This window comes from Papaver somniferum, chromosome 6 (assembly GCF_003573695.1).
Source record: "Papaver somniferum cultivar HN1 chromosome 6, ASM357369v1, whole genome shotgun sequence".
Taxonomy (NCBI): domain Eukaryota; kingdom Viridiplantae; phylum Streptophyta; class Magnoliopsida; order Ranunculales; family Papaveraceae; genus Papaver; species Papaver somniferum.
The window spans coordinates 161,718,415-161,744,119 of NC_039363.1; the positions used below are offsets into that span (position 1 = coordinate 161,718,415).

At 36.7% G+C, this 25,705-nt stretch overlaps 1 protein-coding gene and 1 long non-coding RNA gene across 4 annotated transcripts; both read left to right on the forward strand.

Annotated features, from left to right (window-relative positions):
- The first annotated feature begins 2,018 nt into the window (after window positions 1–2,018).
- LOC113289940 (eukaryotic translation initiation factor 4E-1-like) lies at window positions 2,019–6,015 on the forward strand. Its single transcript, XM_026539377.1, has 6 exons — window positions 2,019–2,445; window positions 4,144–4,309; window positions 4,400–4,525; window positions 5,213–5,278; window positions 5,363–5,444; window positions 5,587–6,015. The coding sequence occupies exons 1-5, from the start codon at window positions 2,171–2,173 to the stop codon at window positions 5,411–5,413; spliced, it is 684 nt and encodes a 227-aa protein (XP_026395162.1). The 5' UTR covers window positions 2,019–2,170; the 3' UTR covers window positions 5,414–5,444; window positions 5,587–6,015.
- Window positions 6,016–8,308: 2,293 nt separating this feature from the next.
- Window positions 8,309–10,984, forward strand: LOC113289942. Of its 3 annotated transcripts, none has more exons than XR_003331282.1 (3): window positions 8,309–8,421; window positions 8,911–10,011; window positions 10,147–10,984. It is a non-coding gene; the product is annotated as an uncharacterized LOC113289942 (long non-coding RNA). The 3 variants fall into 3 exon arrangements; XR_003331280.1 differs by having other exon boundaries at window positions 8,911–9,090; window positions 9,477–10,984; XR_003331281.1 differs by having other exon boundaries at window positions 8,911–9,066; window positions 9,477–10,984.
- Window positions 10,985–25,705: the final 14,721 nt, after the last annotated feature.

Here is a 25,705-nt window from a genome sequence, read left to right on the forward strand (position 1 = left end):
GCCACATAATGCTTATATCCAATAATGGTTATATAACCTAAACTCTCATTTCAATCATTGAACATTCTTAGAGAACGTTATATAGTTGTTATTCACAAACCATTTTTCGTCAAAGCCATTTTCAAAGTGATTGAAACATAACATGAATTTCGTCACTAGGTAAAGATGAACTTGGCCAAAGCGAAAGCTTACCAACACATATTTCGAGAAATAGATAAGCGAGATAAACTCGGCTCAAAATAGCAAATATGTATAATCAAAGTCTATATAGCAAAATGACTTTTTTCTTAAGATAGGAGATAGAGTAGATAGATTTTTGAGTGATAGATAAGTTCAAGTCTCCACATACCTTTTAGTCGATGAAGTTCCACCAGTTCCTTGAGTAGTTCTTCGTCTTATATGATGGTCGCCATGGAGTTCTTGAGCTCAACTACACTTTATATCCTAGTCCGAGAGGTAGCTATAGTAGACTAGAAATCAAGACTTATAGTTTGATCACTAACATTGATAAGCATGCTTGAGATAGCTACGCATGCGAGTTTGACCGAGCAGTGCTCTAACAATAATAACTTATTAATTTGTCGATAAATTAATACTTCGGTAAATTGAAAGAATTTAGCAGTCCCAAGACTATTAATTTATCGAAGTTTTATTCCAAGAGAGGAAGGCGAAAAAAGAGCATGAAAACGATAACGACAACACACAAAAATATATTTTATATTTTATTGGGTTAAGGGTATTGAAAGTATCCATCAAATTCTTTTTATGATCTTAAAAATCTAGACCGTCTATATGTTATCGTCCGACAACTATAATAGATTGGTCGATCTTATCAAAAAGAGGGGTTATCAATGGATCCCTCCTCTATTTTCATAGCTACAACGGGTGAGTTTTTCATATGATTAGAAGAATTACGAGCATCTCCAATGCTAGGGGTGGAGGTCATAAAAAAGCATGCCACCTAAAATTTAAGACTTTTCCCACCAAAATGCCATCTTCAATGCAAGGTTAAGGTCTTTGGGAAATGTGGTTATATGGGGGTGGAAGAAAAAGTCTAAATAAAACCTTCTCCATAACCTTGGGTCTAAGTTTACATCCTCGATTTGTTTCTATGTTAATTTAAAAGTTGTTAGACAAAACCTTCGGGATTGGAGCTGATTTTGGTGTTGAAATTTAAATGTTATTAATTTTTATTTATTTTGTCCATATGTGAATGACCTCTCTAGAAAATGTGTTATTATTGATTTCTCTTTCTCTATTTTCTCTTTCTTCTTTCTTTTCTCTTCCGTTCTAAAAAAAACCTTAGAGTTTTTCATCTTTCTTGGTCAGATTTTGTCCTTTTGGACCAGATCCGAGCAAGGATTTCTTTTTCTTTTCAAGTTTTAGGTAATAGTATATTGAATAAGATGTTTGTACATCATTTTTTGTGTCTTTTGACATGTTTCTTCGCCGTTTTGAGGCGATTTTTCTTCGTCGGGGCGAGTTCTTCGATCTTTGATGGCTGGTTCGTGGCTTGCTACTCTTGGTTCAAAAACATCAACGATTCGATCTACAAGTTTATGGGAAAAAATACTCCCTCCTTCCAGGAGCATCTCTTTTCAAAGAAGAATACAATCAAATTAAATGGTCGGAATTATTTCCGAAATATACCATCATCTCTCCTTTGCGGTTTATTGCTCTTTATCTATGCGGTCTACTTGTAATTGATATCCTTATTTGTATTAGGGTTTTGATTATCTTGATATTTTTTTTATGTGTTTTGATGTTTTTGTTAATCTTGTAAGCAAACATGTAATCACTATTTTAATTTGAATGAAATGAAATTCGTTGATCGACCAAAAATAAAAAAAAATGTATTATTTAGACCTCCACATTGGATAACCTCCACCCCTAGCATTGGAGACGCTCTAATACCTCTCACGGACGATTCACACACCTCACACATGTGCAATACATTGCACGTGACTCCCTATAATAATAAGCTTACCGGCCTTCCCGACCCCCTACAACAAAGAAATTTCAGTCGAACAAAATCAAACCCAAGGGTTTCCGGTGTTTCTTGAAGAGTTTTTCAGATTCGTGCTTTGTCTTCCAGAGCAACAAAAAGATCGAGTAATCCTACAAAACATATAGAGATATTGTTAGTGTGTTGTGTAAGTAAGAAAAAGTAATGGCGTTAGTCGATTCGATTGCCGGTCTTAGTTTAGAAGAGGAAATTAGGGCATCCTTGATTGTGGGTGAAGGAGAAATCGAAGAAGGTGAAATTACTGGAGATGAATCTGATCATTCCACCTCTCCGAATACAATAATTCCTCATCAGCCTCATGTTTTAGAACATTCTTGGACTTTCTGGTTTGATAGTCCTGCTGCTAAACAAAAGCAATCTACTTGGGGTAGCTCCATTCGACCTGTTCATACCTTTGGTACTGTCGAGGAGTTTTGGAGGTATTTCCTTTCTTTCAACTTCTTTACATCAATTTTTTGTTCGAAAGTCGGTTTCAGTTCAAGATAATCACTATCTTGTTTTTTTTTGGAATTAGGGTTCTTTAGTTTCCAGCTCATTCGTGTGAATTTTCTTTGTTTCGTATTTTAGTTTCTTGAGGTTCATCCATGACTCCATGGTTTGGCATAAGATGCATCAAAATTAGGGTTTCTCGTGAACATGGTTGTCTTCTTTTTTTTTTCCGCTAGAATATGATACCCTTAGAGCAAGGGCTATGGAATGAGTGTTTTTAACACTCATTCACTACCTAAACGAGTGAGAGACTGAGTGAAAGAGTGTGTTTCTAACCATGGGAGAGGCTAAAATACACACTAAGAGGCACATGATCAGCCTCTTGGAGAGAAAATTTCTTGAAGAGGCTGATTATCAGCCGCTTGAGAGAGAAAAAATCACCCAAGAGGCAGAAGATCAGCCTCCCCAACATGATTTTAGATATTTTAATATATATTTTTTTTTGTTTTTTATCTCCAGGAGGCAGAAGATCAGCCTCCTAGGACAATTTTTTCTCCAGGAGGCAGAAGATTAGCCTCCTAACTCAAGTTTTTCTCAGGAGGCAGAAGATCAGCCTCCTAGTGAAGACTGTCGACCACTCATTCGCTTGAACGGGTATGTGAGTGATTTTTGATGAATGAGTGGGTGTTCTCACTCCATAGCAGCACCTAATTTGATCAAATCTAGTGAAACTCATTCATTTTGAATGACAACCCTCACTCCATAGCCCTTGCTCTTAGAATTTTGCATCAATGGAGTAGGGTTTCTGCTGTTTGATGTTGTATTAAGTTGTTGTAGGGTAATTTAGACACTTCTACTGGAAAGGTTATTACTTACATTTGAATTTAGTAACACATTCAAGAGAGTAATACTTTGATTGGAAAAGTTACTGAACAATATCAGTAGTATGAGCTTTAAATTACTGAAGAATTTGCTTTCATGTTATACGATACTTTTTTCCACCGTAGCATTATACTATTACTATTGTCGAAGTTGGTCACACCTTTTCTTGTTTGGTCTTATAACTATGTTCCATAGAGACTAGGTGGTATATCACGATGCAACTTTGACTACATTTTATCTGTTTGGTCCCTTCATTATGATGTCCTTCAAGGGAGGGCCTTGAATTTTTACCCATTTCCTATATAATGTATAAGATGGGATTCTATCTGCATTGGGTAATTAACAATTACTAGGTTTTTAGAAGTACTACAGAAACAAGTTCATCTCATGCAAGAGATTGGCCTGGCCGTTGATAGCTGTGTTCTGAATCCATAGTGTAGGATGCCTTCCTAATTGTGCAATTGTTTAGTTGTTGTCAGATAGATTAGGAACTAAACATGACACCTTTATGTGCAATTAGCAACTACACATCACTAGTTGGCTGAACTTAGAAAGATATATTTCCAGTTTTCCACATAACGTTGAGCAGCTATGCTGACAAGAACAAGTTATAATCAATGGTCAACAACAGATGGTAAATCTTGTGTGCTTATAGGAAATTCACATTATCTTCGAGTTTTTTAAATGTGCAAGTTGCTCGTAAGATCTAAAACTCTTTTCCGCTAATTCAGTTTTTCCTGCTAACAGTCTTTTTATTTTTTCAATTTAATTTTACTTAATTTTAATGATTATTCTTGTGAATTCAGCCTGTACAATAATATACATAAACCAAGCAAGTTAGCTGTTGGAGCAGATTTTCATTGCTTCAAGCACAAAATTGAACCAAAATGGGAAGACCCTATATGTGCAAATGGAGGGAAGTGGACCATAAGTTTTCCTAGAGGGAAATCTGATACATCCTGGTTGTACACGGTATGCCAAAGATCCCAGTTGAATTATCGTTTCACTTTCTTGCAGTCTGATAAAATTTCGTCTAATTTTCCTGTATCCCTCCTTTGACAGTTGTTGGCTATGATTGGGGAGCAGTTTGATAATGGTGATGAAATATGTGGAGCTGTTATTAATGTCAGGGGTAAGCAGGAGAAAATATCTATATGGACCAAAAATGCTACAAATGAAACTGCACAAGTAAGTACTATCGTCTACATAAGCGTAGTGTTCGCTTGCTGCCTGATTGAACGTGAAATCATCCAGCATTTTTTCCCTAGCCTGAAAATTGTGCTTAGGTCCAACATCTTACCAGCAATATGTCACTTCTTATTGTTTTAATGACCGGTTCCTCTGTGGATACACATTTACTGTGTCCGAATCTTGGTTATGTTTCCTTGATGGATCAAGTATTTATTTGACGCTTGACTAAAAAATTATGGTACCAGCTATACAGAAAATTATATGTTGGACGTTTGATTCCATTGTGTATCTGGGTTTTAATTATGAACAATTAATGGGTACTTAAATGGTAGATGATGAAATCCGCTTGAAGGCTACAAATTGAGTTTGTTGATTCAGGATATTGTCCACGACTGAATATATTGTCCAACATACATATTTAATAAAAATTTAACGTGTCCAAATCTTGGTTATGCTTCCTAGTTGTAAAGGTAGGCTTCCTAGATTTTCATTCACCATGTTTGAGCTAGATATTAATTTATATGTTAGATGATTGATCCCATTTGCATGGCTTAAATATATCCTGTACCTAGTGTTAGATATATCTTAGCTTATCCAAATCTTGGTTATACTTCCTAGTTGTTGTGGTCTAGTTAGTATGTTCTTCAAATTTCATCAAACATCTTACATGAGTCGTGTTTGCAGGTGAGCATTGGGAAACAGTGGAAGGAGTTTCTTGATTACAATGAGAGCATAGGATTCATCTTCCATGTAAGGACGAGTTTCTTAAATTTCCTTGTTTGAAACTTCCTCATAGAATATCATCATACATAGTTTTTCGTTTGATAATTTCAGGACGATGCTAAAAAGGCAGAGAGGTTCGCCAAGAGCAAATATACAGTTTGAGCAAAGTTCCTTCGTCACCCTTCTGTTCAAGGTTAGAATTTACAACCCAAGCCAAGACCACAAATGTCTTTTTTAATTGCTTGAATGTGAGCCAAACAGAACCGAGTATGGATGAGGAATTTAGAAGGACTTGCTTAACTTATCGGTATCATTTTGTTTGTTGCTTCTTGCAGCTAATACTCAAGTGGATGATGGTGTAATACGCTGATTTTAGCAGCGGTTTTTGTTGGAAATGTCATTTTTTCTTATGGTAGTCTCATCTCTGCTGTTTTGGTTGATCTGGTGGAAAAGGATTTCTGCTGTATGGGATTATGAATGTTCTTGACATAGAATCAAAACAAAACAAGTTCTGTTACATTTCAAATAGATACAAGTAACACCCTTTAGTTGGGATTTCTCTTCTGAAGTAAAGGGTAACGTCAAGTCTTCAACTTTTTTAGTTTACAATAGCTTCGTACACGAGTTTCGTTGTGCTTGCATGTGCGTGTCAAATTCGATATTTTGTGGTATGTTTAATTATTTTGATTTTTGGCTGTAAATTTGGAATTGTTTTTTTAGTGATATGCAACTGTTAAAGTAATTCCATCAAGGGTAATTATCCATCAAGGGTAATTGGGTAGTTTACTTTGAGTTTCACAATCTTTGTTTATTATTTTACTCTTTTTGAAGGCTAACTTGGAAATGAAACCCTCAAATTTCAATGTTGCTATTGCGGACCAGTTGTTAGGACTTAGGAAGGATGGTTCTGCGTGCATCATCATGCCCTAGAATTTTTACGCTACAGGGTTTCTGTTCAACCGTCAAGGTTTTTGCGCAATCCTTGACGAAAAGAGAATTTTGTGCAATCCTAGACAATACCTTGATTAATTGGCATGGTTGCTATGAATAAGTGGAAGGCGCACTGTTTTACTGTCACCTAGCGAGAGAGAAATCCGCGAGTAATGGTTAGTTCAGTTACTTCATAGACTGGACATAGTGATACGAGAGCCACGTGTCAAATAACATTCTAAAGGATTTTTGGTGTCAGAGCATATCCAATGCAAGAAGGGGTAAAAAGGTCTTATAAAAAAAGCATCGCACATAAAATTTAAGATTTTTTTGACAGAGGTTTCATTTTCAATGCATAAAAAAAAAGATGCCACGGCTAAGGGGTAAAGGAAAAAATCCAGAATAGGTTTTTTTCATGACCTTATATCTTATGTCCGCACCATCATTTGTTTCTATATCTCCCCTCCTTTAAAATAATCCTGTTAAAGGGGCGACGGATTCCATCGAAGAGGCGGCAGTGAATAGGACAAAAAGGATCATTACATGATAATTCGAGGTGCCTCTTATAAAAAAAAACTGAAAATGACTAATTAACCCTTACATAGTTTAGTGTTGATAAACTAGTTTAGTGTTGATAATTAAATTTCACTTATATTAATTTTAAAACAAATCAAAATCAGATTTTTAGAGTTTAAAAAAAAAAGGTTTAGAGGAGAAGAAAAGAAAAACTTTTGTGATATTTGTGAAACCCTAGATTTTGATTCACTCAACCAAAATGATTGATTTCGGTGACAAATTTGAGATGGGTGAATCTCTAAATTAGTTCCCATTAGCTTTTTGTCGCTCAAAATTATCTAAAGTACGTAAAAAAATAGAAACTTTTAAAATTTCAGAAGAACTTACGGTTGGAATTTAGCTCCTTACCAACCGTAACTCTCAGTTACGGTTCCAAAAGTATCGAATACCAACCGTAACTGGTTCAATTTGGGGAAAACCCAATCGTAGTACCAGTTACGGTTGGTAGAATGACAACATATAGTAACCGTAACAAATTACGGTTGGTAACTAATGAATCGGGATCAACCGTAACTAACCTACGGTTGGTAAGATAATTTGAGTTACAAGTCGTAACTCAAATACGGTTGATAACAGTGATGCAATTACAAACCGTAAAAAAAAATGAAACATTCAGGACAACTTACGGTTCGTAACTTAAGTAAAGAGACCAACCGTAAGTAATTTACGGTTGCAAAAAAAAATCGTAACTGAACATTTTATCTCAAAATCAAGAACTTACGGTTGGTATTTGAGTTAAATGAACCATAACATCAACCAAATCTATAGTTACGGTTCCAATTGGAGTTATTACCAACCATAACTCACATGCAACACAGAAATTTCAGTTTCAATTTTGATCCAAAACCCTAATTTTTGATACAAAACTAACTTAAATCAAACACAATAAACTAAACCTTAACTGGGTCTTTTCGAAATATAGTTTTCAATCAACGATTATCAATTTTTCAAATCGCTGATTAATCGAGGACGATGAAATTTCAATTTTAATGGAGGAGGAGAAGAGAAGAGAAGAGAAGATGAAAAAATCAAAGAAGTTTTTTGATTTTTCTGATTCCATTAGGTTAAAAATTGGAGAGGGTAATCTAGTCAATTTACACCCCCTATAGGACACCCCCTAACCAATAAGAGGGACATTGCTATCACACTTATCGCCCCTCTAATGGAACATGCCGCCTCTATAACAGGGTTGCTTTAAAATGCTAAGTCATATGAGCTCCCACGTCACACTCACAATTAAATTAGATAAAAGCTTTGCGCATTAGTAAACCTTGTAAGGACACTTGACGAGACTCTATTGGCTAAGACATTAAAACTTAAATAACACTTCGTTTACACCCGGATTAACTGCCCGTTAGTAACGGCGTTACACAAAAAGTGAGTGGACAACACTTCTGTTGAAGTCCAAGGCTAATACATTTGTTACACTCGGTTTACACCGAAAACTTAACTGGACGTTACTAACGCCAGTTAGGTGGACAAACCATCCGTGAGTTCTGTCCCAGATATTCCCGTGTGCCGAAACAAACACTTCATCTTTCTTCTTCTGTATGTTTGCTTTATGTGCTTGATGTTTGCAGGAAATTTTTGAGGCAGAGTTTATAACATTGATTTAGGAGGCAAAGTTTGATTACAAAGACGACGCAGAAGATAGGAAGATCAAGGTAAACATGTGGAAACCCTAGATTTTTAAATCTGTAATTTAAAAAAAAAAAACTCACATTGAGTTTTAATTTGGTGCTGATTGATTAAAATCATATTGGGTTTTCAGAGACAAGTTAGCTTCTGTTGATTTGATTGCATATTAAGATTTAGCCTGATTGAGAGCTTATAGCTAAGAACCTTTTGGTTTGGTTTGATTGTTTGTGTGTATAAAATGATACCCCAAAACATGTTTTTAGGATTCTTTGCACCATTTTTACCGTCTTTCTGTAGGGTATTCGAAGACTTATTCATATTAGGCATATTTGAAAAAGATACAGAATGGCTTAGACATCAACAAAAATGTCATATCTCAAACCAACAACAATATACACAAAGTGTTTGACAAAATTCCTGGAACCAGTAATTCAACAAAGTGTAATTTCAATCCGTTTTCTTAGATCTAATTTTTCGATTCTAAGTTTTTTTTTATTTTTTATTTTTCAATGCAGGATGTTAGAGTGGAATAGATTTTTTTGATAATTATAATTGATGGCATTAAATTCTGCAAACAAGGGAGTTGAAATGGATGACCAAGACTGCGAAGTTTCGAGACATTGATGAATGAATTCTCATTTGTACTTACCATTTTGAGAGGTGTCTAGAAGGTATCCTTTCAAACAATATAATAGGTAAATACTTATTTGTATGAGTATACATGGAAGTTATCCTTACCATGTATGAGTTTTCTGTGAGTTGCCTAGATTGTATTCCTGTATTAGCTTAGTTGTAGATCAATTGCTTTAGTTACTTTCATTGTGCATATAGCCTATGTATTCTGTCTGCTAGATTGAAACCAAATTTAAAAATACTTATTTGATATGAAGTGGTTAAAGAATCTTGCCGTTTCCAAATCTTTTCGCGGATAAGCATTTTTTAATTTGGTTTTGTGGTCGTATCTCGGCATCACCACATTTGTTGCTTGCTTGGTGGTCAAAAACTCATGTTATCTGATTCTTTAATTTCCCTTGATATCTTAAGCTGTACTTAAATTATTCTTTCCTCCAATATGCTGTAGTGAAGAGTTGATGACAAAGATAAATGGATTGATTACAAGGGTAGAATGCATGCATGTATGAGCAGTTGTAAGTAAAGTCATATTTATTTTTGTTCGTTTAAGGATTTTTAAGTATAGTTTGCTTTGAATTAAGATTTTTTGATCAATATGCTTTGAATTAAGATGTTCAGGCATACCACCGGTAGCTTTAGGACCATTACTCTGGGGTTTATGATGTGAAAGTGGCTGTTTAGCTAGCTTAGATGTTATCATAAGTACTCTTGGATGTTACCATGATCGTACTGCTCTGTATATTCAACTGTTTGCACGATAGAAAAGTTCATGGTGTTAAATTAAGATGGGAATGGTCCCTAGATGTGTAGATTGCATTGGAAAAATTATCATAAAATTGGTACATAGTTACCGAGAGATCCTTAAAAAATATGGATTTGCTCAGTTGTATATTTATGATACCGGCAGGGAGGTATAATTAATATATATAAAACATGTTCTTTCGAGAAGTAAGTCAAGCCATGCAACAACTCCAGTAAGCCAGGTATTAACACTTACCTCAACACATTATATTAACCATCAACCTTCGTGGTCTGCTACTAAATCTATTTGGTCACTTCCTTTAATGTTTAAATATATTATCCCTTAGCAGTTCAATGAGATAAATTATTTGCTATAGGAAATGGTGATCTACCTCGCTTTTTAGGGTGGGGAGATGGAACTGAAAATGAATTTTTCACCCTTCAACATCTTCGTAAGTATATACTTTGGGCGAAACCAAAAGTAGCATATTAAATCCCATGGTCTCTCTCTGATTCAGTTGATTGTATTGTGGTCGAAATTGATAAGTTTACTATTGATCGTGTCAACAAGAGTGGAGCTATTTTTGATTTAACAAGGTAAACTGTCTCCACTTCTCTCTGCATTTTTATCAAGTCATTCCATTTCTCAACCTGTAAGCCTGAGCTATATTACAAACAAACTAATGTTGCATTGGGGCAAGAAGAAGTGCAACAGAAGGACCTTGCTTCTGCGAAAAACCAAAACAAGAAAACCGTCTTCACTGTCGATGGATTTATGAATCCCTATAATGGTTACATCAGTTATGCAGCTGGTCCTTATGGAGGAATGTTCGCTCAAAATCAGAACCCCTTTGGTGGTTGTTCAGGGTATGCATTGCCAGATGCTCTATCTCAGATGAATAAAAGGAGCAGAGTTACACCATGTCATGGGGATTGGAGTCACGTCGATGATAAGGATGAAGAGAGGAATTATCAGAAGAATAGATCATGGCATACGTCTTCAGTTTCATGTTACACAAAGTAGGGGGGAAAGTTGTTCAGTATGTTGCAAAATCAGAGAAGAGTGTAAATTAGGATATTATGTAATTTGTGGGCAGTATGCAAAGAATTACAATGATATTATGTAATTTGTGGGCTGTATGTAAATTATTCAAAGATATTCATCGAACCATTATTTATATACTACAAATGGGAAGGGTGAACTCCTAATTTAATTGAGGCAAATTATATCAGTTGAAGTTAGCTTCGTATTGTGACGATGCCCAAAGACAACGGTTTGTCACGCCACACCCAATAAAAAATGCATCGGGATGGCTCAGGATAAAGCGACGCCACACCAAACTAAAAATCCTAAGCTTCATCCTGTGACACCAAATCAAAAATCCTAAGCGACGGGTGAGGCGAAACCATGCGACACCAAATTAAAAACCCTAAATGACGGGTCTGGGCGAAACCACGCCAAACCAAATCAAAAATCCTAAGTGACTGGACGGGGCATCTTTTTCTTTTAACCATCTTTTCGAACTCTGTCTTTATTGAACAAAGATAAAAGAATTGCACCAAACCGAAAATCCTGAGTGACAGGGCCAGGCGAAGCTGAGGCACACCAATTTAAAAATTCATCGGTATAGGGCGAGGCGAAGCCGCGTGTCACCAAAATAAAAAATGCATCGGTACGGGGCGAGGTGAGGGGAAGCTGCGCCACACCAAATCAGAATCCTAAGCATGCATTTGGACGAGGCGACGCGAAGCCGAGCCAATAATGCATTGGAACGGGGGAAGGCGAAGCTGAACCACACCAAATCAAAAATTCTAAGAATGCATTGGGACGAGGCGAGGCGAAGCCGAGCCACACCAAATCAAAAATCCTAAGCGACAGGGAGGGGCGAATCCCTGGGACACCAAATAAAAATGAACGACGGGGAGATGCGACACCACATCACACCAAATAAAAAATATGGTTAAAAGTTAAAAAAAAAATATGATGATAGATGGTTTACGGGTATGCCCGGTACGTAGCACTGGCACAAAATCTAATTTAAATATATAATAAAACCTCCACATAGGATGACCTTGACCCCAAGCATTGGAGATGCTCAAATAGAGGATTGGGCAAGTTGGGATGCTGTCAATATTGTAAAGGGAAAAATATCGTTTGGTCCTTTTTAGGTGGGCCCATGTCTGTTTGATCCTCCAGGAAAACGCCTTTATTGTTTGGTCCATAATTATTTAAAAATATTAAACTGACAAAAGTACCCTTCTGTGTTAATTTTTACTTATTTCTTGTAGCAGTTCATTCCAGAAATGAAGTCCATATAAAAACCTAAAAAAAAAAACAGAAATGAAGTCCATATAAAAACCTAAAAAAACAGACTTCATTCCAGAAATGAAGACCATGTAAAAACCTAAAAAACAGACTTCATTCCAGAAATGAAGTCCATATAAAAACCTAAAAAAACAGACTTCATTCCAGAAATGAAGTCCATGTAAAAACCTAAAAAACAGACTTCATTCCATAAATGAAGTCCATATAAAAACCTAAAAAAAAACAGACTTCAAGTCCATATAAAAACCTAAAAAAACAGACTTCATTCCAGAAATGAACTCCATATAAAAAACAGACTTCATTTCTGGAATGAACTCCATAAAAAAACATCACCATCTTCTTCAACAGCAACAGCAGCAAACATCATCGTCTTCAAAACAGCAACAACATCGTATTCATCATGTTCATCGTCTTCATCATCTTCAACAACAACATCAAACAACAAATACCAAAAAAAGAACACAAAAACTACATCTAAAAAACATCATCATCATCTTCTACGGCATCAAAAACATCATCTTCATCGTATTTATCATCTTCAACAGCAGCAGTAAATCAATAAAAAACGAAAAAGAAACGCAAAAACTTCATCATCATCATCTTCTTTATCGCCTTCATCATCATCATCATCAATAACAACATTATCAGAGAAAAAAGAACCCAAAAATACCGTCGTTCATCATCATCTTCATCTTTTTCATCATGAGCAGAGAAAAAAATGGGGGAAAGAAAAAAACTAGATCTAGAAATAAAGAAGAGAGAGAAAGTAAATCTGAAAATAAAGAAGAGAGAGAAAGAGAATCTGAAAATAATATCTTCTCTCTTGATAATTGACTATATATATCCTAGGGTGACGTCATGGATGATGTAATGGTCCCAAAAGGGTATTTCTGCCATTACTGGATGACAATTACATAATCCATGACATCACCCTAGGACCAAACGATAAATTCTATGACCAAACTATAATTTATATTTTAAAAAAGGACCAAACAGACAGTTGACTGGGTCAACTGGACTAGACTCATCCTAATATATTATTCCTAGGACCATATGGTATTTCCTACTATTGTAAACTCTGTTGATGCTTTATACGAAGTGATGGATTCCAGTTTCACTGTAGCTTTGAGAAATTACAATGTAAGCTGTAGTTATTAGATAGTGAATGGTTCAACTGGAAGAGGCTCCCAAGTCCTAATAATGATGTACCATTAACTTAGGAAATATGTGTAAGTCAATTGCCAAAAATTTCCAGAACAAGAACCTAAAGAGAGTCGTGCTGATAGATGAAAGCGAGGAAGAGTACAAACGTTAATATAGTTGAGATAGGTATTGGTACCTCGGTTATGAAGTTAGTGAAGGACAACTTATGTTATGTGCAACGATAAGTTTTTTTCGAGGGTAACTTTTAAACTCTATAGGGAAACTTTCGAACTTTCATATTCATTAATCACTCCACGATTTCACTCGTAGAATTAGAATTCTTAAATAAGATTCACATTTCACAAAGTAACTACCAGCCATACAACCCTTTAACACCATAAAGGACTAAAACAACGAGACCCATTATTTCCCTTTATTTTTTTACTGGTGGTTGAAATACTTACTAATTGGTGAAGAAGGCTGAACAACTTAATATGCTCCCTAGATTTCAGCATCTACTCAGGCATCAATGTGTCTCATCTGCAATTTGCGGATGATATATTAATCTTTTTGAATGCAAAAGAAAAAGTGGTCGGAAACTTAGTATTGGTGCTGCAAATGTACGAGGCAATAATATGATTAAAAGTTAATATGGATAAGGGCACTATAGTCGGCATTGTGGCAGAACGCAAGTACATGGACGGAGATACCCGTTCATAATTAATTCTTACATTGTCATATTGAATCACTTATCATCAGATACTTGGACATGCCACTGGCAGTACTCCTACTCAAACATCCATATGGGAAGGAATTATAGAGAGATTCAACAAAAACTAGCATCTTGGAAAAGAAAGTTCTTATGTAGAGCAACCAAAGTTCAATTCTATAAACAGTGCATTAATCAACTTACCAACATATCTCATCTTTTTCTTATAAATGCCAAGATCAATGGAGAAAAGTGTTAGAGCATTGCTCAGTCGAACTCGCATCGTTGCTATCTCAAGCATGTTTGTCAAATTTAGTTGTCAAAACTATATGTCTTGATTTCTAGACTACTTATAGCTAAGTCTCGGTTTAGGACAGATTAGTGTAGTTGGGCTCCAGACTCCATGGAGATCATCTTACGAAGACGAAGAACTACTCAAGGAACCAGTGGAACTTCATCCGACTAAAAGGTATGTGGAGACTTGAACTTATCTATCACTCAAAAGTCTACCTCTCTATCTCCTACTCTTGAGACAAAGTCGTATAAGTATGATAGTTTTCATACATACACATTTGCTATTTCGAGCCGAATTTACTCTCATATCTTTTTCTCGAAATACGTGTTGGTAATTTTTCGCTTTAACCACTTTTCATTTTTATCCGTGACGAAAGTCGTGATGACGTTTCAATCTTGAAAATATCTTTGATGACGATAGTTGTGAATAACGACTTTTATAACATTACAGAAGAATGTTTCAATGATTGAAATGTAGAGTTGAGATTATGTAACCAACTATGGATATAAGCATATATAGTGTGTTCGCACATTAGTGTATAAATCCATGTGCCGGAAACCAATTGTGTGCACTTGTGCATGCGACATTGGTAAAGGAGACAGGTTGGGTACGCGTACTGGCGGAAGTTTTCTAACCGAAAATTTCTGCTGGAGTTTGTAGTTTACAAACCGGAAAACCAGTCACCTTAGGTACGCGTACCCACGTAAGTTTTCGAACCGAAAATTTCTGCTGAGTTTCCAAACTCAAATCCGGTAGCTAAGGTACACGTACCCGTACGCGTACCCAAGCTGGTTATTTCTCAAATCGGAAGTTCATGAACTTAAAACAATAAATAAATAAGGAATGCAATCTTTGCAAACCATGGCTATATTGTTCAAGAATCGATTCAAGTGAATCAAACCGATTTTGTTTCTATTTATGTCTATGTATAAAGACCTAAGCAATTGAACAACTCTTCAACTAGCTCTTTTGAAGTCATTTGAGCTAGTTGTGAAGAAGATGAATATGGTTGATATGAAAGTACTCATATGGCGAACCTCGGTTAACTATTTGTGAACGAACCAACTGTACACGTTTAGGTACGGTTACTCAAACCTAAATGAAACACGTTCCATTTGTGTATGACAAACTAAGTTTCGATCTAACGGTTGAAAGATATTAGCTTGTAGAAATCAGGTTTTTCATCTAACGATGAATATTGAGTGCTTTGTTACCAAGGTAACTTATATTGCAAACCCTGGTTCAAAAACTATATAAAGGAGACATCTAGCAACTGGAAAAACTAATCCCTACACCTCCTGTGTGATGCTAGTTGGTTTTGCTAGAGTCGGTTCTCCTTTAACCTTAGGTTTCTTCCCGAGACCCTGTAGGTTAACGACTAAAAGACTTCATTGGGATTGTGAAGCCATAAGAAACAACTTCTCTTGTAGTTGAGCGATCTGATCTTGACATTTTCTATCGTACGAGTTCAATTGAATAACTGGCTTGAGATTTATCTCCGATAGGGCAAGATAAAAAGAAATCACAAACATCTTCGTCTCATCGTTTGTGATTCCGCAACATCTTGTTTCGCTACCATACGATTAAGATTGTTATGAGGTGATTGATATTTCTAGGCTGTTCTTCGGGAATATAAGTCCGGATTATCAATTAGTTCCTGTTCACCTTGATTTATCAAAAGACGGAACAAAAACTCTTAGGTCTATCTGCGGGAGACAGATTTACCTATCATAGACTTTTCTGTGTGATATAGATTTGTTTATTAAAGTCTTCGACTTTGGGTTGTAGCAACTCTTGGTTGTGGGTGAGATCAGCTAAGGGAATCAAGTGCGTAGTATCCTGCTGGGATCAGAGACGTAAGGAGCGCAACTGTACCTTGAATCAATGTGATATTGATTAGGGTTCAACTACAGTCCAGACCGAAGTTAGTTTGTAGTAGGCTAGTGTCTATAGCGTCTTAATACAGCGTGGTGTTCAATCTGGACTAGGTCCCGGGGTTTTTCTGCATCTGCGGTTTCCTCGTTAACAAAATTCTGGTGTCTGTGTTATTTTTATTCCGCATTATTTTTTGTTATATAATTAAAATATCACAGGTTATGTGTTAAGATCAATCAATTAGAATATCCAACCCTTGGTTGTTGATTTAAATTGATTGACACTTGGATATTGGTCTTCGGTACCATCCAAGTTATTATCCTTGTATTTGATAAAGACTCGCAGATTTCTATTTGCTTGAGTAAAGATCAAATCAAGTGAGAGAGATATTAACTCCTCGATATACTTTTCTCTAGATTGAGTATGACTGTCTAGTTGAATCTCTAGAAAGTATATTGGAGTTAGTCCATACAGATTTCTAATCGAAATATTGGGTGTGGTTGTTAGACCCGCGTTTTTTCAAAAAGACAAACCAAAATCATGAGAGAATTCTAGTGGCGAATAACAACCGAGAAGAAAAAAATCAGATTGGGTGACTTGCGAGAGTTTAATTAAATGAGAGAAATTGGAATAGGAAATCTGAAATCAATCAGCATATCCCTACTGGAAAATGGTGGTATTACAATGAAAAGAAATAATGTGGAGAAAGATTATTCAACTCAAAACCAAATCATACAAAGAAGATCTTTGGGCAACAAAATATAAACTCCCATATGGAAGAGGCATCTGGAGAGGCATTCAAAAGGAGAAGGTGTTGTTGCATATGATGTCCTCAACTAACATTACAACGGAAACAAAGGTTAGATTTTGAAAAGACAAAGGGAAGGAAGAGGTATCGTTCCTCTAATCACATCAGAATGCCTATAAAGTTGTAAGTAAAAAGGAAGCTAATATTGCTGACCTCATATAACAAAAATATGGACAAATTAACTTAAGCATTAAGATTCATAAGTGGAAATAAGAGAACTAACACACTTGTTTAACCTATTAGGAGACCCATCATCATTGAGCAGTGGAATATGCACAATTTCATGTGAAAATATCACAACATAACTGTCAAAGAAACTAAAAATTTCCTCAGAGAAGTTATTTGAGACATTAACAATTCTCCCACTTAAGCAATAAAATTTTCCTTCATATCAAAAAAAAAAAAAAAAGACACTGTCAAAGAAGGATATGCATGCCTGATGAAACATAATTCCGATGCTATAGGATTCAGCTATGTACGGAAGAAGAAAATTCATAAAATACTATGCTTATTTACTTAGTTTTTAGTGAATCATGCCATACTAATTTTGGACAATCTGGTCAAGATGTGTGTGAGCCTGATAACAAAGGATATAACCTTTGCAACGGAAATGAGGAAATAATGGACCACATCTTTCTCCATTACAACTTCTCAAGATCAATTTGGGATTACTTCACTTCAAGGATTCAACCATCTTGGACACATAGAACTTCTGTGAAAGAGCAACTGGAATAATGGCCAATAAGTCAAGAGGGTGATATCAAAAAGAAAATACAGAGAGAAAGAGACCATCATCAATGAAGTTAAAAGACTCATCTTTCAATGGGGTTTCTTATTTGATTGGTTCAGAGGTGTGTAATAGCCATTTTTCTAGCTACACAATAACATATATCTGGACCGCAAGACCAAAGCATGAAAATCAACATATAAAACCTATACCACGAAAATATAAATAAGTAGATGAAAAATTAGAAGTTAATATGGTTCGGTATTATTACCTACGTCCACTTTAAATCTAAAGAATTTATTAATGGTGGAGAACTTGTTACAAGAAAAGATACAAACACTCTTAAAATCTCAGTAAACCCTAGCTTAACCTTTACTCCTAAAAACTTGCTTGGTTTCTTCTGAGAGGTACTCAATATTTATAGACAAAATGTTTATACAACAAACTTTACTACTACATGGAACATCCTACTAGACGTGCTTTATCTGAATTACATCCCTCCTCAAGAGTGTACATATGTTGCTACTCTGGTATTTCTTCTCGATCTCGGTGTCTCTCTAGATCAGGTTTGTGTCACGGCTTCGAATATTGACATCGTGCAGGGTGGCTCGCCTGATCCTCAAGGCTTTCTTGTTGATTTGTCTTTACTCTCCACTTGCCTTTGGCAAACCTAACTCTGTATGTACGGATTTTACATTTAGTGCTCTGTATCTTAATTCAAACTTATCCGTTGATTCAGTCATGCTACTTTACACGTGGTGTTCTCTGATGAGAGAGGTAAATATCTCAAAATTGGGGTGCTAACTTTTAGGTTATTATTCTGTGTTTCTTGTTTCCATATTCTCGTTACGTATGTGCTCTAGGATTACTCCACATAGAATTCAGATATTTTACCAACCCGAGGTGTATTATTCAGAAATTTGATCATAATTGAGAGGATGTTATGGATTACAATATTAGGTCTTGGGCTCGATTAATTGTACATGTTAATCAGGCTGTTCTTGTTACAGATACATTCTATTTTATTTTATCTTATTTTAATATCATTAAATTAACGGATGTGTTTAGTTTTTTCTTAATAGTTTATCTAGATTTTCATTGTGGGTAAAGTCTTCACAAAACAGAACCACATATTAACAGAGACTAGGAATCAACCGGCCTATGGCTGTGGCTCAACCTTTCTCCGGTAACCATAGTATAGGTTAATCGATACAATTTTTTTTATCGTGAATAAGATAGCATCCCAAGTATTTTAATCCAATTTAAACTCTAATTCACTTTCAAATCGGTCACCATTCTTCATACAAACAACGACAAAAACATCAACTTCTAACCCCTAGTTTCTCGCTCAACAACACCATCAAATACAATGCAAACGTGTTGGAAGCTCAAATTTGAACATAGATTTTAATCCATCATCAGATTGAAAATATTCTTTAACCCACTCCGTTCATCGTAATCTTGAACGATAACAGTTCTTTTCTTCCTTGTGTTTCCAGATTCTCGTTTTCCAATACCTATGTACTCGAATATGAGAACAATCATTGTCTTCTAATCCTATCGAAATTCTAGAACACTACTGAATCTATGTCATTGATAATCTCCGACCAACGACATCAAGTTCTTATTCACTCTTAACTTCTCAGAAAAAATTCACAAGTCCAAGACCTTAATAAATCACACCTAACTATTTGATTTTGTTCTGTTGTAGATGATGATGATTGATTCACTCTGTTAGAATTCAATACTATTGCAATCTCCATCTTGCTCGAATTCAAAAGTAAATTATAAAATATATATTCAGAAAGGCGGGGAAAAGAACGTAATTAAGTTTAGTGGTCAGTAAATGGCCATCTTTGATCTGCATCGGGACATAATAATAAAATTATAAGATCTCAGTAACAGACGTAATACAAATAAGAAACGATTCTGGTCATCCTTCTTGCTTAGATAAATATGTCCATAGGTTGGACGGTCTTGATATCCTTTTTCCCTAGACAGACAAACATCATTTTTTTCCAATAATATATGGATTATCTTAGTTTAAATATCATACCAATAGAGGTTGCATAATCATTTAGTTATTTATAATTAGGTCTTGTAATCTATATTTCTAGACAGAAATTATCAAGAACAAGTTTTGTAGGTTTAATATAGTTGAGTTAATAACTATCTAAGTTGATTAACGTACTACTTATTATATTTATATAATTGAGATAAAAAAATATAATATGAAAAAGAAATAAATCAAGACGCCAGAAATTTTGTTAACGAGGAAACTACAATCTTATATAAAAACCCCAGGACCTAATACAGTTTGAACACATTACAATATTAATCCAATACAAACATTAGCCTACTATCAGTGTTCATACTGGAATGTAGTTGAAACCGAATCGACCCTCCAAGCAATTCAATTTTAGTCGTGCTCCTTATGACTCTGGGTCCAACGTGATCATACTCACTTGAAAATTTCCCTAGCTGACGTCTTTTACATCCCTAGAAGTTGTTTCAGCCGAAGTGAAGACTTTTAACAATTCTGCCTCTGGCATATATCCTATTGATTTCCTTTAGAAAGATATTCAATTAAGGTAATGGTTTCTTATGAGGGATCGTCAAGGTAAACCTTAATAACTAGGATAGTTTACTACCTTCAATAGGTTATAGATATGCCTAATCGATTCTACCTCACAAGATCAATCAAACAAATATGAAATTTAATGAATTATAAATTCTGAGACGAAGAGTACTTTGTAATTTCTATCAACCTTATTGCCTGATGGACAATTCTTGAATGACCGTATACCAGAAGAGACGAAACTTGAAATAGATAAGGATTACTGAAAAATCGGGGGTACAACAACCACACCCAATATTTTGATTAGCAATCTGTATGGACTAACTCAAATATACTTTCAAGAGAATCAACTAGACTCAATCTTAATAAAGTATATCAAAGAGTTATATCTCACTTTCTCGATTCAATACTTACTCAAGCAAATATAAATCTGTGAGTCTAATTGAATACAAGAGAAATCACTTGAACGGTACCAAAGACGAATGTTCAAGTATCAATCAATTTCAATCAACAACCAAAGGTCGGATTTCCAATTGGTTGATTCAAACGCACAACATGATTATATAACAAAATATTATGCAGAAAAGAAACAACACAGACACCAGAAGTTTTGTTAACGAGGAAACCGCAAATGCAGAAAACCCGCAGGACCTAGTCCAGATTGAACACACACTGTATTAAGCCGATACAGACACTAGCCTACTACAAGCTAACTTCAGTCTGGACTGTGGTTGAACCCCAATCAATCTCACACCGATCCAAGGTACAGTTGCGCTCCTTACGTCTCGGATCCCAGCAGGGTACTACGCACTTGATTCCCTTAGCTGATCTCACCCACGACTAAGAGTTGCTACGACCCAAAGTCTAAGACTTTAATAAACAAATCTGTATCACACAAAAAAGTTTACGGTAATAGATAAATCTGTCTCCCACAAAAATACCGACGATTTTTGTTCCGTCTTTTGATAAATCAAGGTGAACAGGAACCAATTGATAACCCGGACTTATATTCCCGAAGAACAACCTAGCTGTTTGTGGGTGAAAACTGTTTCTGCTGATTTTGGTAATTTTGGGTTTGTGGATGAGAAACGAATCTAAACCATAAACAATATACTGCACGGGAATACTTTTGATTCGAGAGATCAATCTGTACAATCCTGGCCTAAACCAAGAAATGGCCGTTCCAAGCTTGCTTCGGTCACAAAGTGAAGGAGAAGGGTTGGTCTTAGGGAGGGAAGCGAAGAAAGTGTTGAGACCAGAATAGTTGATTCTGAAGGTGTGGTTGTTTATGACTTGTATCTGAATGTAGAACTGGCTAGCAGAATGGAAAGCTACCAGGTGATTTCTAGATACTGTGTTATTGCCGACCAAAAACTTGTTGTTTGGTGAAAATAGGTAAATCCTCTTTATACAAGTCATATTGAAACGTGCCCTGGTCTCATAGGAAGTGAAACGATTGAGTGGTAGAAGGAAAGTGTAACGTGTAACCGTCAGACGTTATGCTTCCATGATGAAGGAAGTGAATTCGTGTAACCGTCAGACATTATGCTTCCATGATGAAGGAAATGAATTCGTTTATACCGTTACTTTTTACCACCACTAATTGTCCCACTTTATGACCCTTTCTTGTAACGGGCGCATTGCACGCCGCACGCTATAAACCGCCAGACCAATATCCTGATGAGCATCCCCCAGTTTGTGACGTGTTTGATGTCTCGAGTGTTTTCGTGGAAAACATGTAGCACTTCGCTACGTACGGCAAGTCAGAGTCAAGGGACATACCACAGTAAAATAGCATGTAATGCTATTAGGCTCGTTTTGGCTGGTCGCCTAAAACTTGCCACAAGTTTGTCAGTTCGGTGGCGAACTTCGATGGCTGAGATCGCATCTCATGAAGGAGGGTAGCAGCCGTTGATTATGGCTACCTTGTGTTGGTGCCTGATGACGGCGCGGTGGCGTTTTGGTATATGCCAGTAGTAATGTGGCATGGCTCGTGCATGCCAGTGGCATGGTGGTGTAAGTGGCGCCTGGCGTAGCCATGGTCACTAGATTTAGGCAGCTAGTCACCTAACTTTCCACAAGTTTATCAGTTCGGTGGAGAACTTGGATGGCCGAGATTGCATTTCATGAGGAAGGATGGCCATTGATTATGGACGCATCTTGTTGTGTAGCGGAGTGGCGCCATTGGCATAGTGGAATGCTAGTGGCACGCCAGTGGCGTAACCATGGCATAGCGGCATGCTAGTAGCCGTAGCATAGCGGCGTGCTAGTAGTGGTGGCATAACGGCACGCCAATGGCGTTGCGGAATGCCAAAGTCTAGGGTTTGTTGTCGTGGTATTGGACCCACACGCGGCAACATTAGCACTATTGACACGTCAATCCCACTGCTCTGGGATACGTTATTTGGCTTTGGTTGGCGTAGCAACTTTGCCCAAATTAGGGTTTGGCATGTCGAAACCCTAATTAGTGCGTGTGGCATGCGGCATGGCAATACTTTTGTGCAAATGGCGCCATGGCTATGCCGAAGGAACTATGGCAAGGCCATAGTGTGGAAACGGCCACAGGAGTAAGGATTGTCGTGGGTGGCTATGACGTGGCACTAACCCTAGGGCTTCCTGGGTCCCACATGGCTCGTGGCATGTTGCGGGGTCGAAGTGGCATAATTTGTGCCACGAATGAAAATTAGGGCTTTGTTTAATGCATAGGCGTGTTTTTGACCAGAAAAACCTAATCTTAAGTTTTTCATGGTGTTGGCCACGAACAGGAGGTAAGTTAGCACATATGGCGCTATTTATGGCAGGTTGCCACGAAGTGGCATGTTGGCATGTTACCGCGGCAGAGCGGGATGTTTGCATGTTACCGCGGCAGAGTGGCTTGTTGGCATGCCAATCAATATGTTGTTGTGGCAGGGTGCGTTTGGCTTGCCAGTTAGTATGGTGACGCGGCAGGGTGTGTTTGTCTTTTAATGTATGGTGGCAAGTTTGGAGCTACTTGATTGGCCAAGAAAAGGGGGCCGACCAAACATAAGGCACGGATACACTTCTGGCGAGAGTGTGGCGGCTTTTAGAACGACTTGATTGGTCGATGGGAAGTGGGGCCGGAAAGTATGGGCCCAGCCAAAACTTATGTGCGCGTGGCAAGTTTAAAGCGACCTGATTGGTCGAAGGAAATAGGGCCGGTTTAGGATGGGGCGTGGCCAATGGCAAGTGGCGCCAGCTTGCCTAAGGCATGGCCACGCCTCTCTTTGTTGTTGTGGCTCCCTGTTTTTCTGATTCTGGGTAAGGTTTTGCACCCACTAATCCATGGCGGGTTAGTTTCCTAGTTTTCCTAGTCTTACTTTCGCCAAGCAAGGTCTGGTATACTGCGTGAGGCGCGAAACCCTAACTTCTGCAAGTTAGTCAGGGAAATTGATTGAATTTTATGTGTTGACACAGGTTTCTTTTAAGTTTATTGCCAGATAGCGTCATGCTTTTCTGATTGAATACCTTATGCAAATACCTTATCCTTGATATTTGAAAATTTGTGTTACTCTGCTACAAGTGAACACAAATCGTCATGCCATATCAACATTAAGGGTTCAGACGGGGAACATAGCATAGAAGGCATTCAAAGGAACTTATATTAAGTGAATATAGGCAAGGCGCCGAAATTTACAGAATACCTGGGATGGTTGCTACATTCGCCAGTCTGGATAAATTTCATGTAGATATATTGAACGGCTCAATAAATATGCCAGCGGAGAGGTTAGCACTCACGACTTTGTTTCTTTACAGAGTGACGTCACATCAGATGCAAGGTTTCACGATTTTAACCCTAAGCTAAAAACCACCATCAACACTAGTATTATCAATCACCTCACAATAATCTTAATAGACGCGGCGAAAGAAGATTTTGTGGAATCAAAAACGATGAGACGAATATGTTTGTGATTACTTTTATATCTTGCCTATCGGAGATATCAATCTCAAGCCAATCTTTACGATTGTACTCGTACAATAGAAACAGCAAGATCAGATGACACAGCTACGAGAAATTAGTATCGGTCTGGCTTCACAATCCCAATGAAGTCTTCAAGTCGTTAACCTACAGGGTCTCGAAGAAACCTAAGGTTAAAGGAGAATCGACTCTAGCTTATACAACTAGTATCACACATGAGGTGTGGGGATTAGGTTTCCCAGTTCCTAGAGTTCTCCCTTATATAGTCTTTCAAATCAGGGTTTGCAATCAATGTTAGCTTAGTAACAAAGCATTCAATATTCACCTTTAGATGAAAACCTGATTAGATTCAAGCAAATATCTTTCAACCGTTAGATCTAAAACTTAGCTTGTTACAAACAAATGAAATGCACGATTTTAGGTTTGTGTAACCGTACCCAAACATGTACATTTGTTGCTTCAACAATAGTTAACCAAATGGTTAGACATATGAGCACTTTCATATCAACCATATTCTTCTCCACCATAACTAGTTCAAATGACTCAAATGAACTAGTTAGAGAGTTGTTCAATTGCTTAGATCTTATAGAAGTATATAAGAAACAATCGAAGCAAAAACGATTTGATTCACTCGAATCGAATCATGAACTTTATACCACGGTTTACAAACTTGCATTCCTTAGTTTATATAAGTTTAAGTTCTAGAATAATCGTTTTTAGATCATAACCAACCTAAGTACGTGGACTGAGTTCGCGGACTTAAGTTCCTGGAAGGAGTTTACAAACTCCAGCAGATTTTCTCGGGATGAGAACCTCAGAAACTTCGCGGACTCTTGTTTCGGTTTTCCTGATCAACAAAGTACGCATACTTTGGTTCAAGGAATAAGGACTTATACATATGTGTTACCACACAATGCTTATATCCAACATTAGTTATATAATCTAAACTCTCATTTAGATCATTAAAACATTCTTAGAGGACGTTATAAAGTTGTTATTTACAAACCATTTTTCGTCAAAGCCATTTCCAAGTGATTGAAACATAATATGACTTTCGTCACTAGGTAAAGATGAACTTGGCCAAAGCGAAAGCTTACGAACACATATTTCGAGAAATAGATAAGCGAGATAAACTCGGCTCGAAATAGCAAATGTGTATAATCAAAGTCTATATAGCAAAAACGACTTTTGTCTCAAGATAGGAGGTAGAGTAGATAGACTTTTGAGTGATAGATAAGTTCAAGTCTCCACATACCTTTTAGTCGATGAAGTTCCACCAGTTCCTTGAGTAGTTCTTCGTCTTGTATGGTGATCGCCATGGAGTTCTTGAGCTCAATTGCACTTTCTATCCTAGTTCGAGACTTAACTATAGTAGACTAGAAATCAAGACTTATAGTTTTGATCACTAACATTTACAAACATGCTTGAGATAGCAACGCATGCGAGTTCGACCGAGCAGTGCTATAACAATTACGATGATCAAGATAAGGTTCATGATATCAAGAACTATCAGGTAAAAGATAGTTACGAATCCTTAG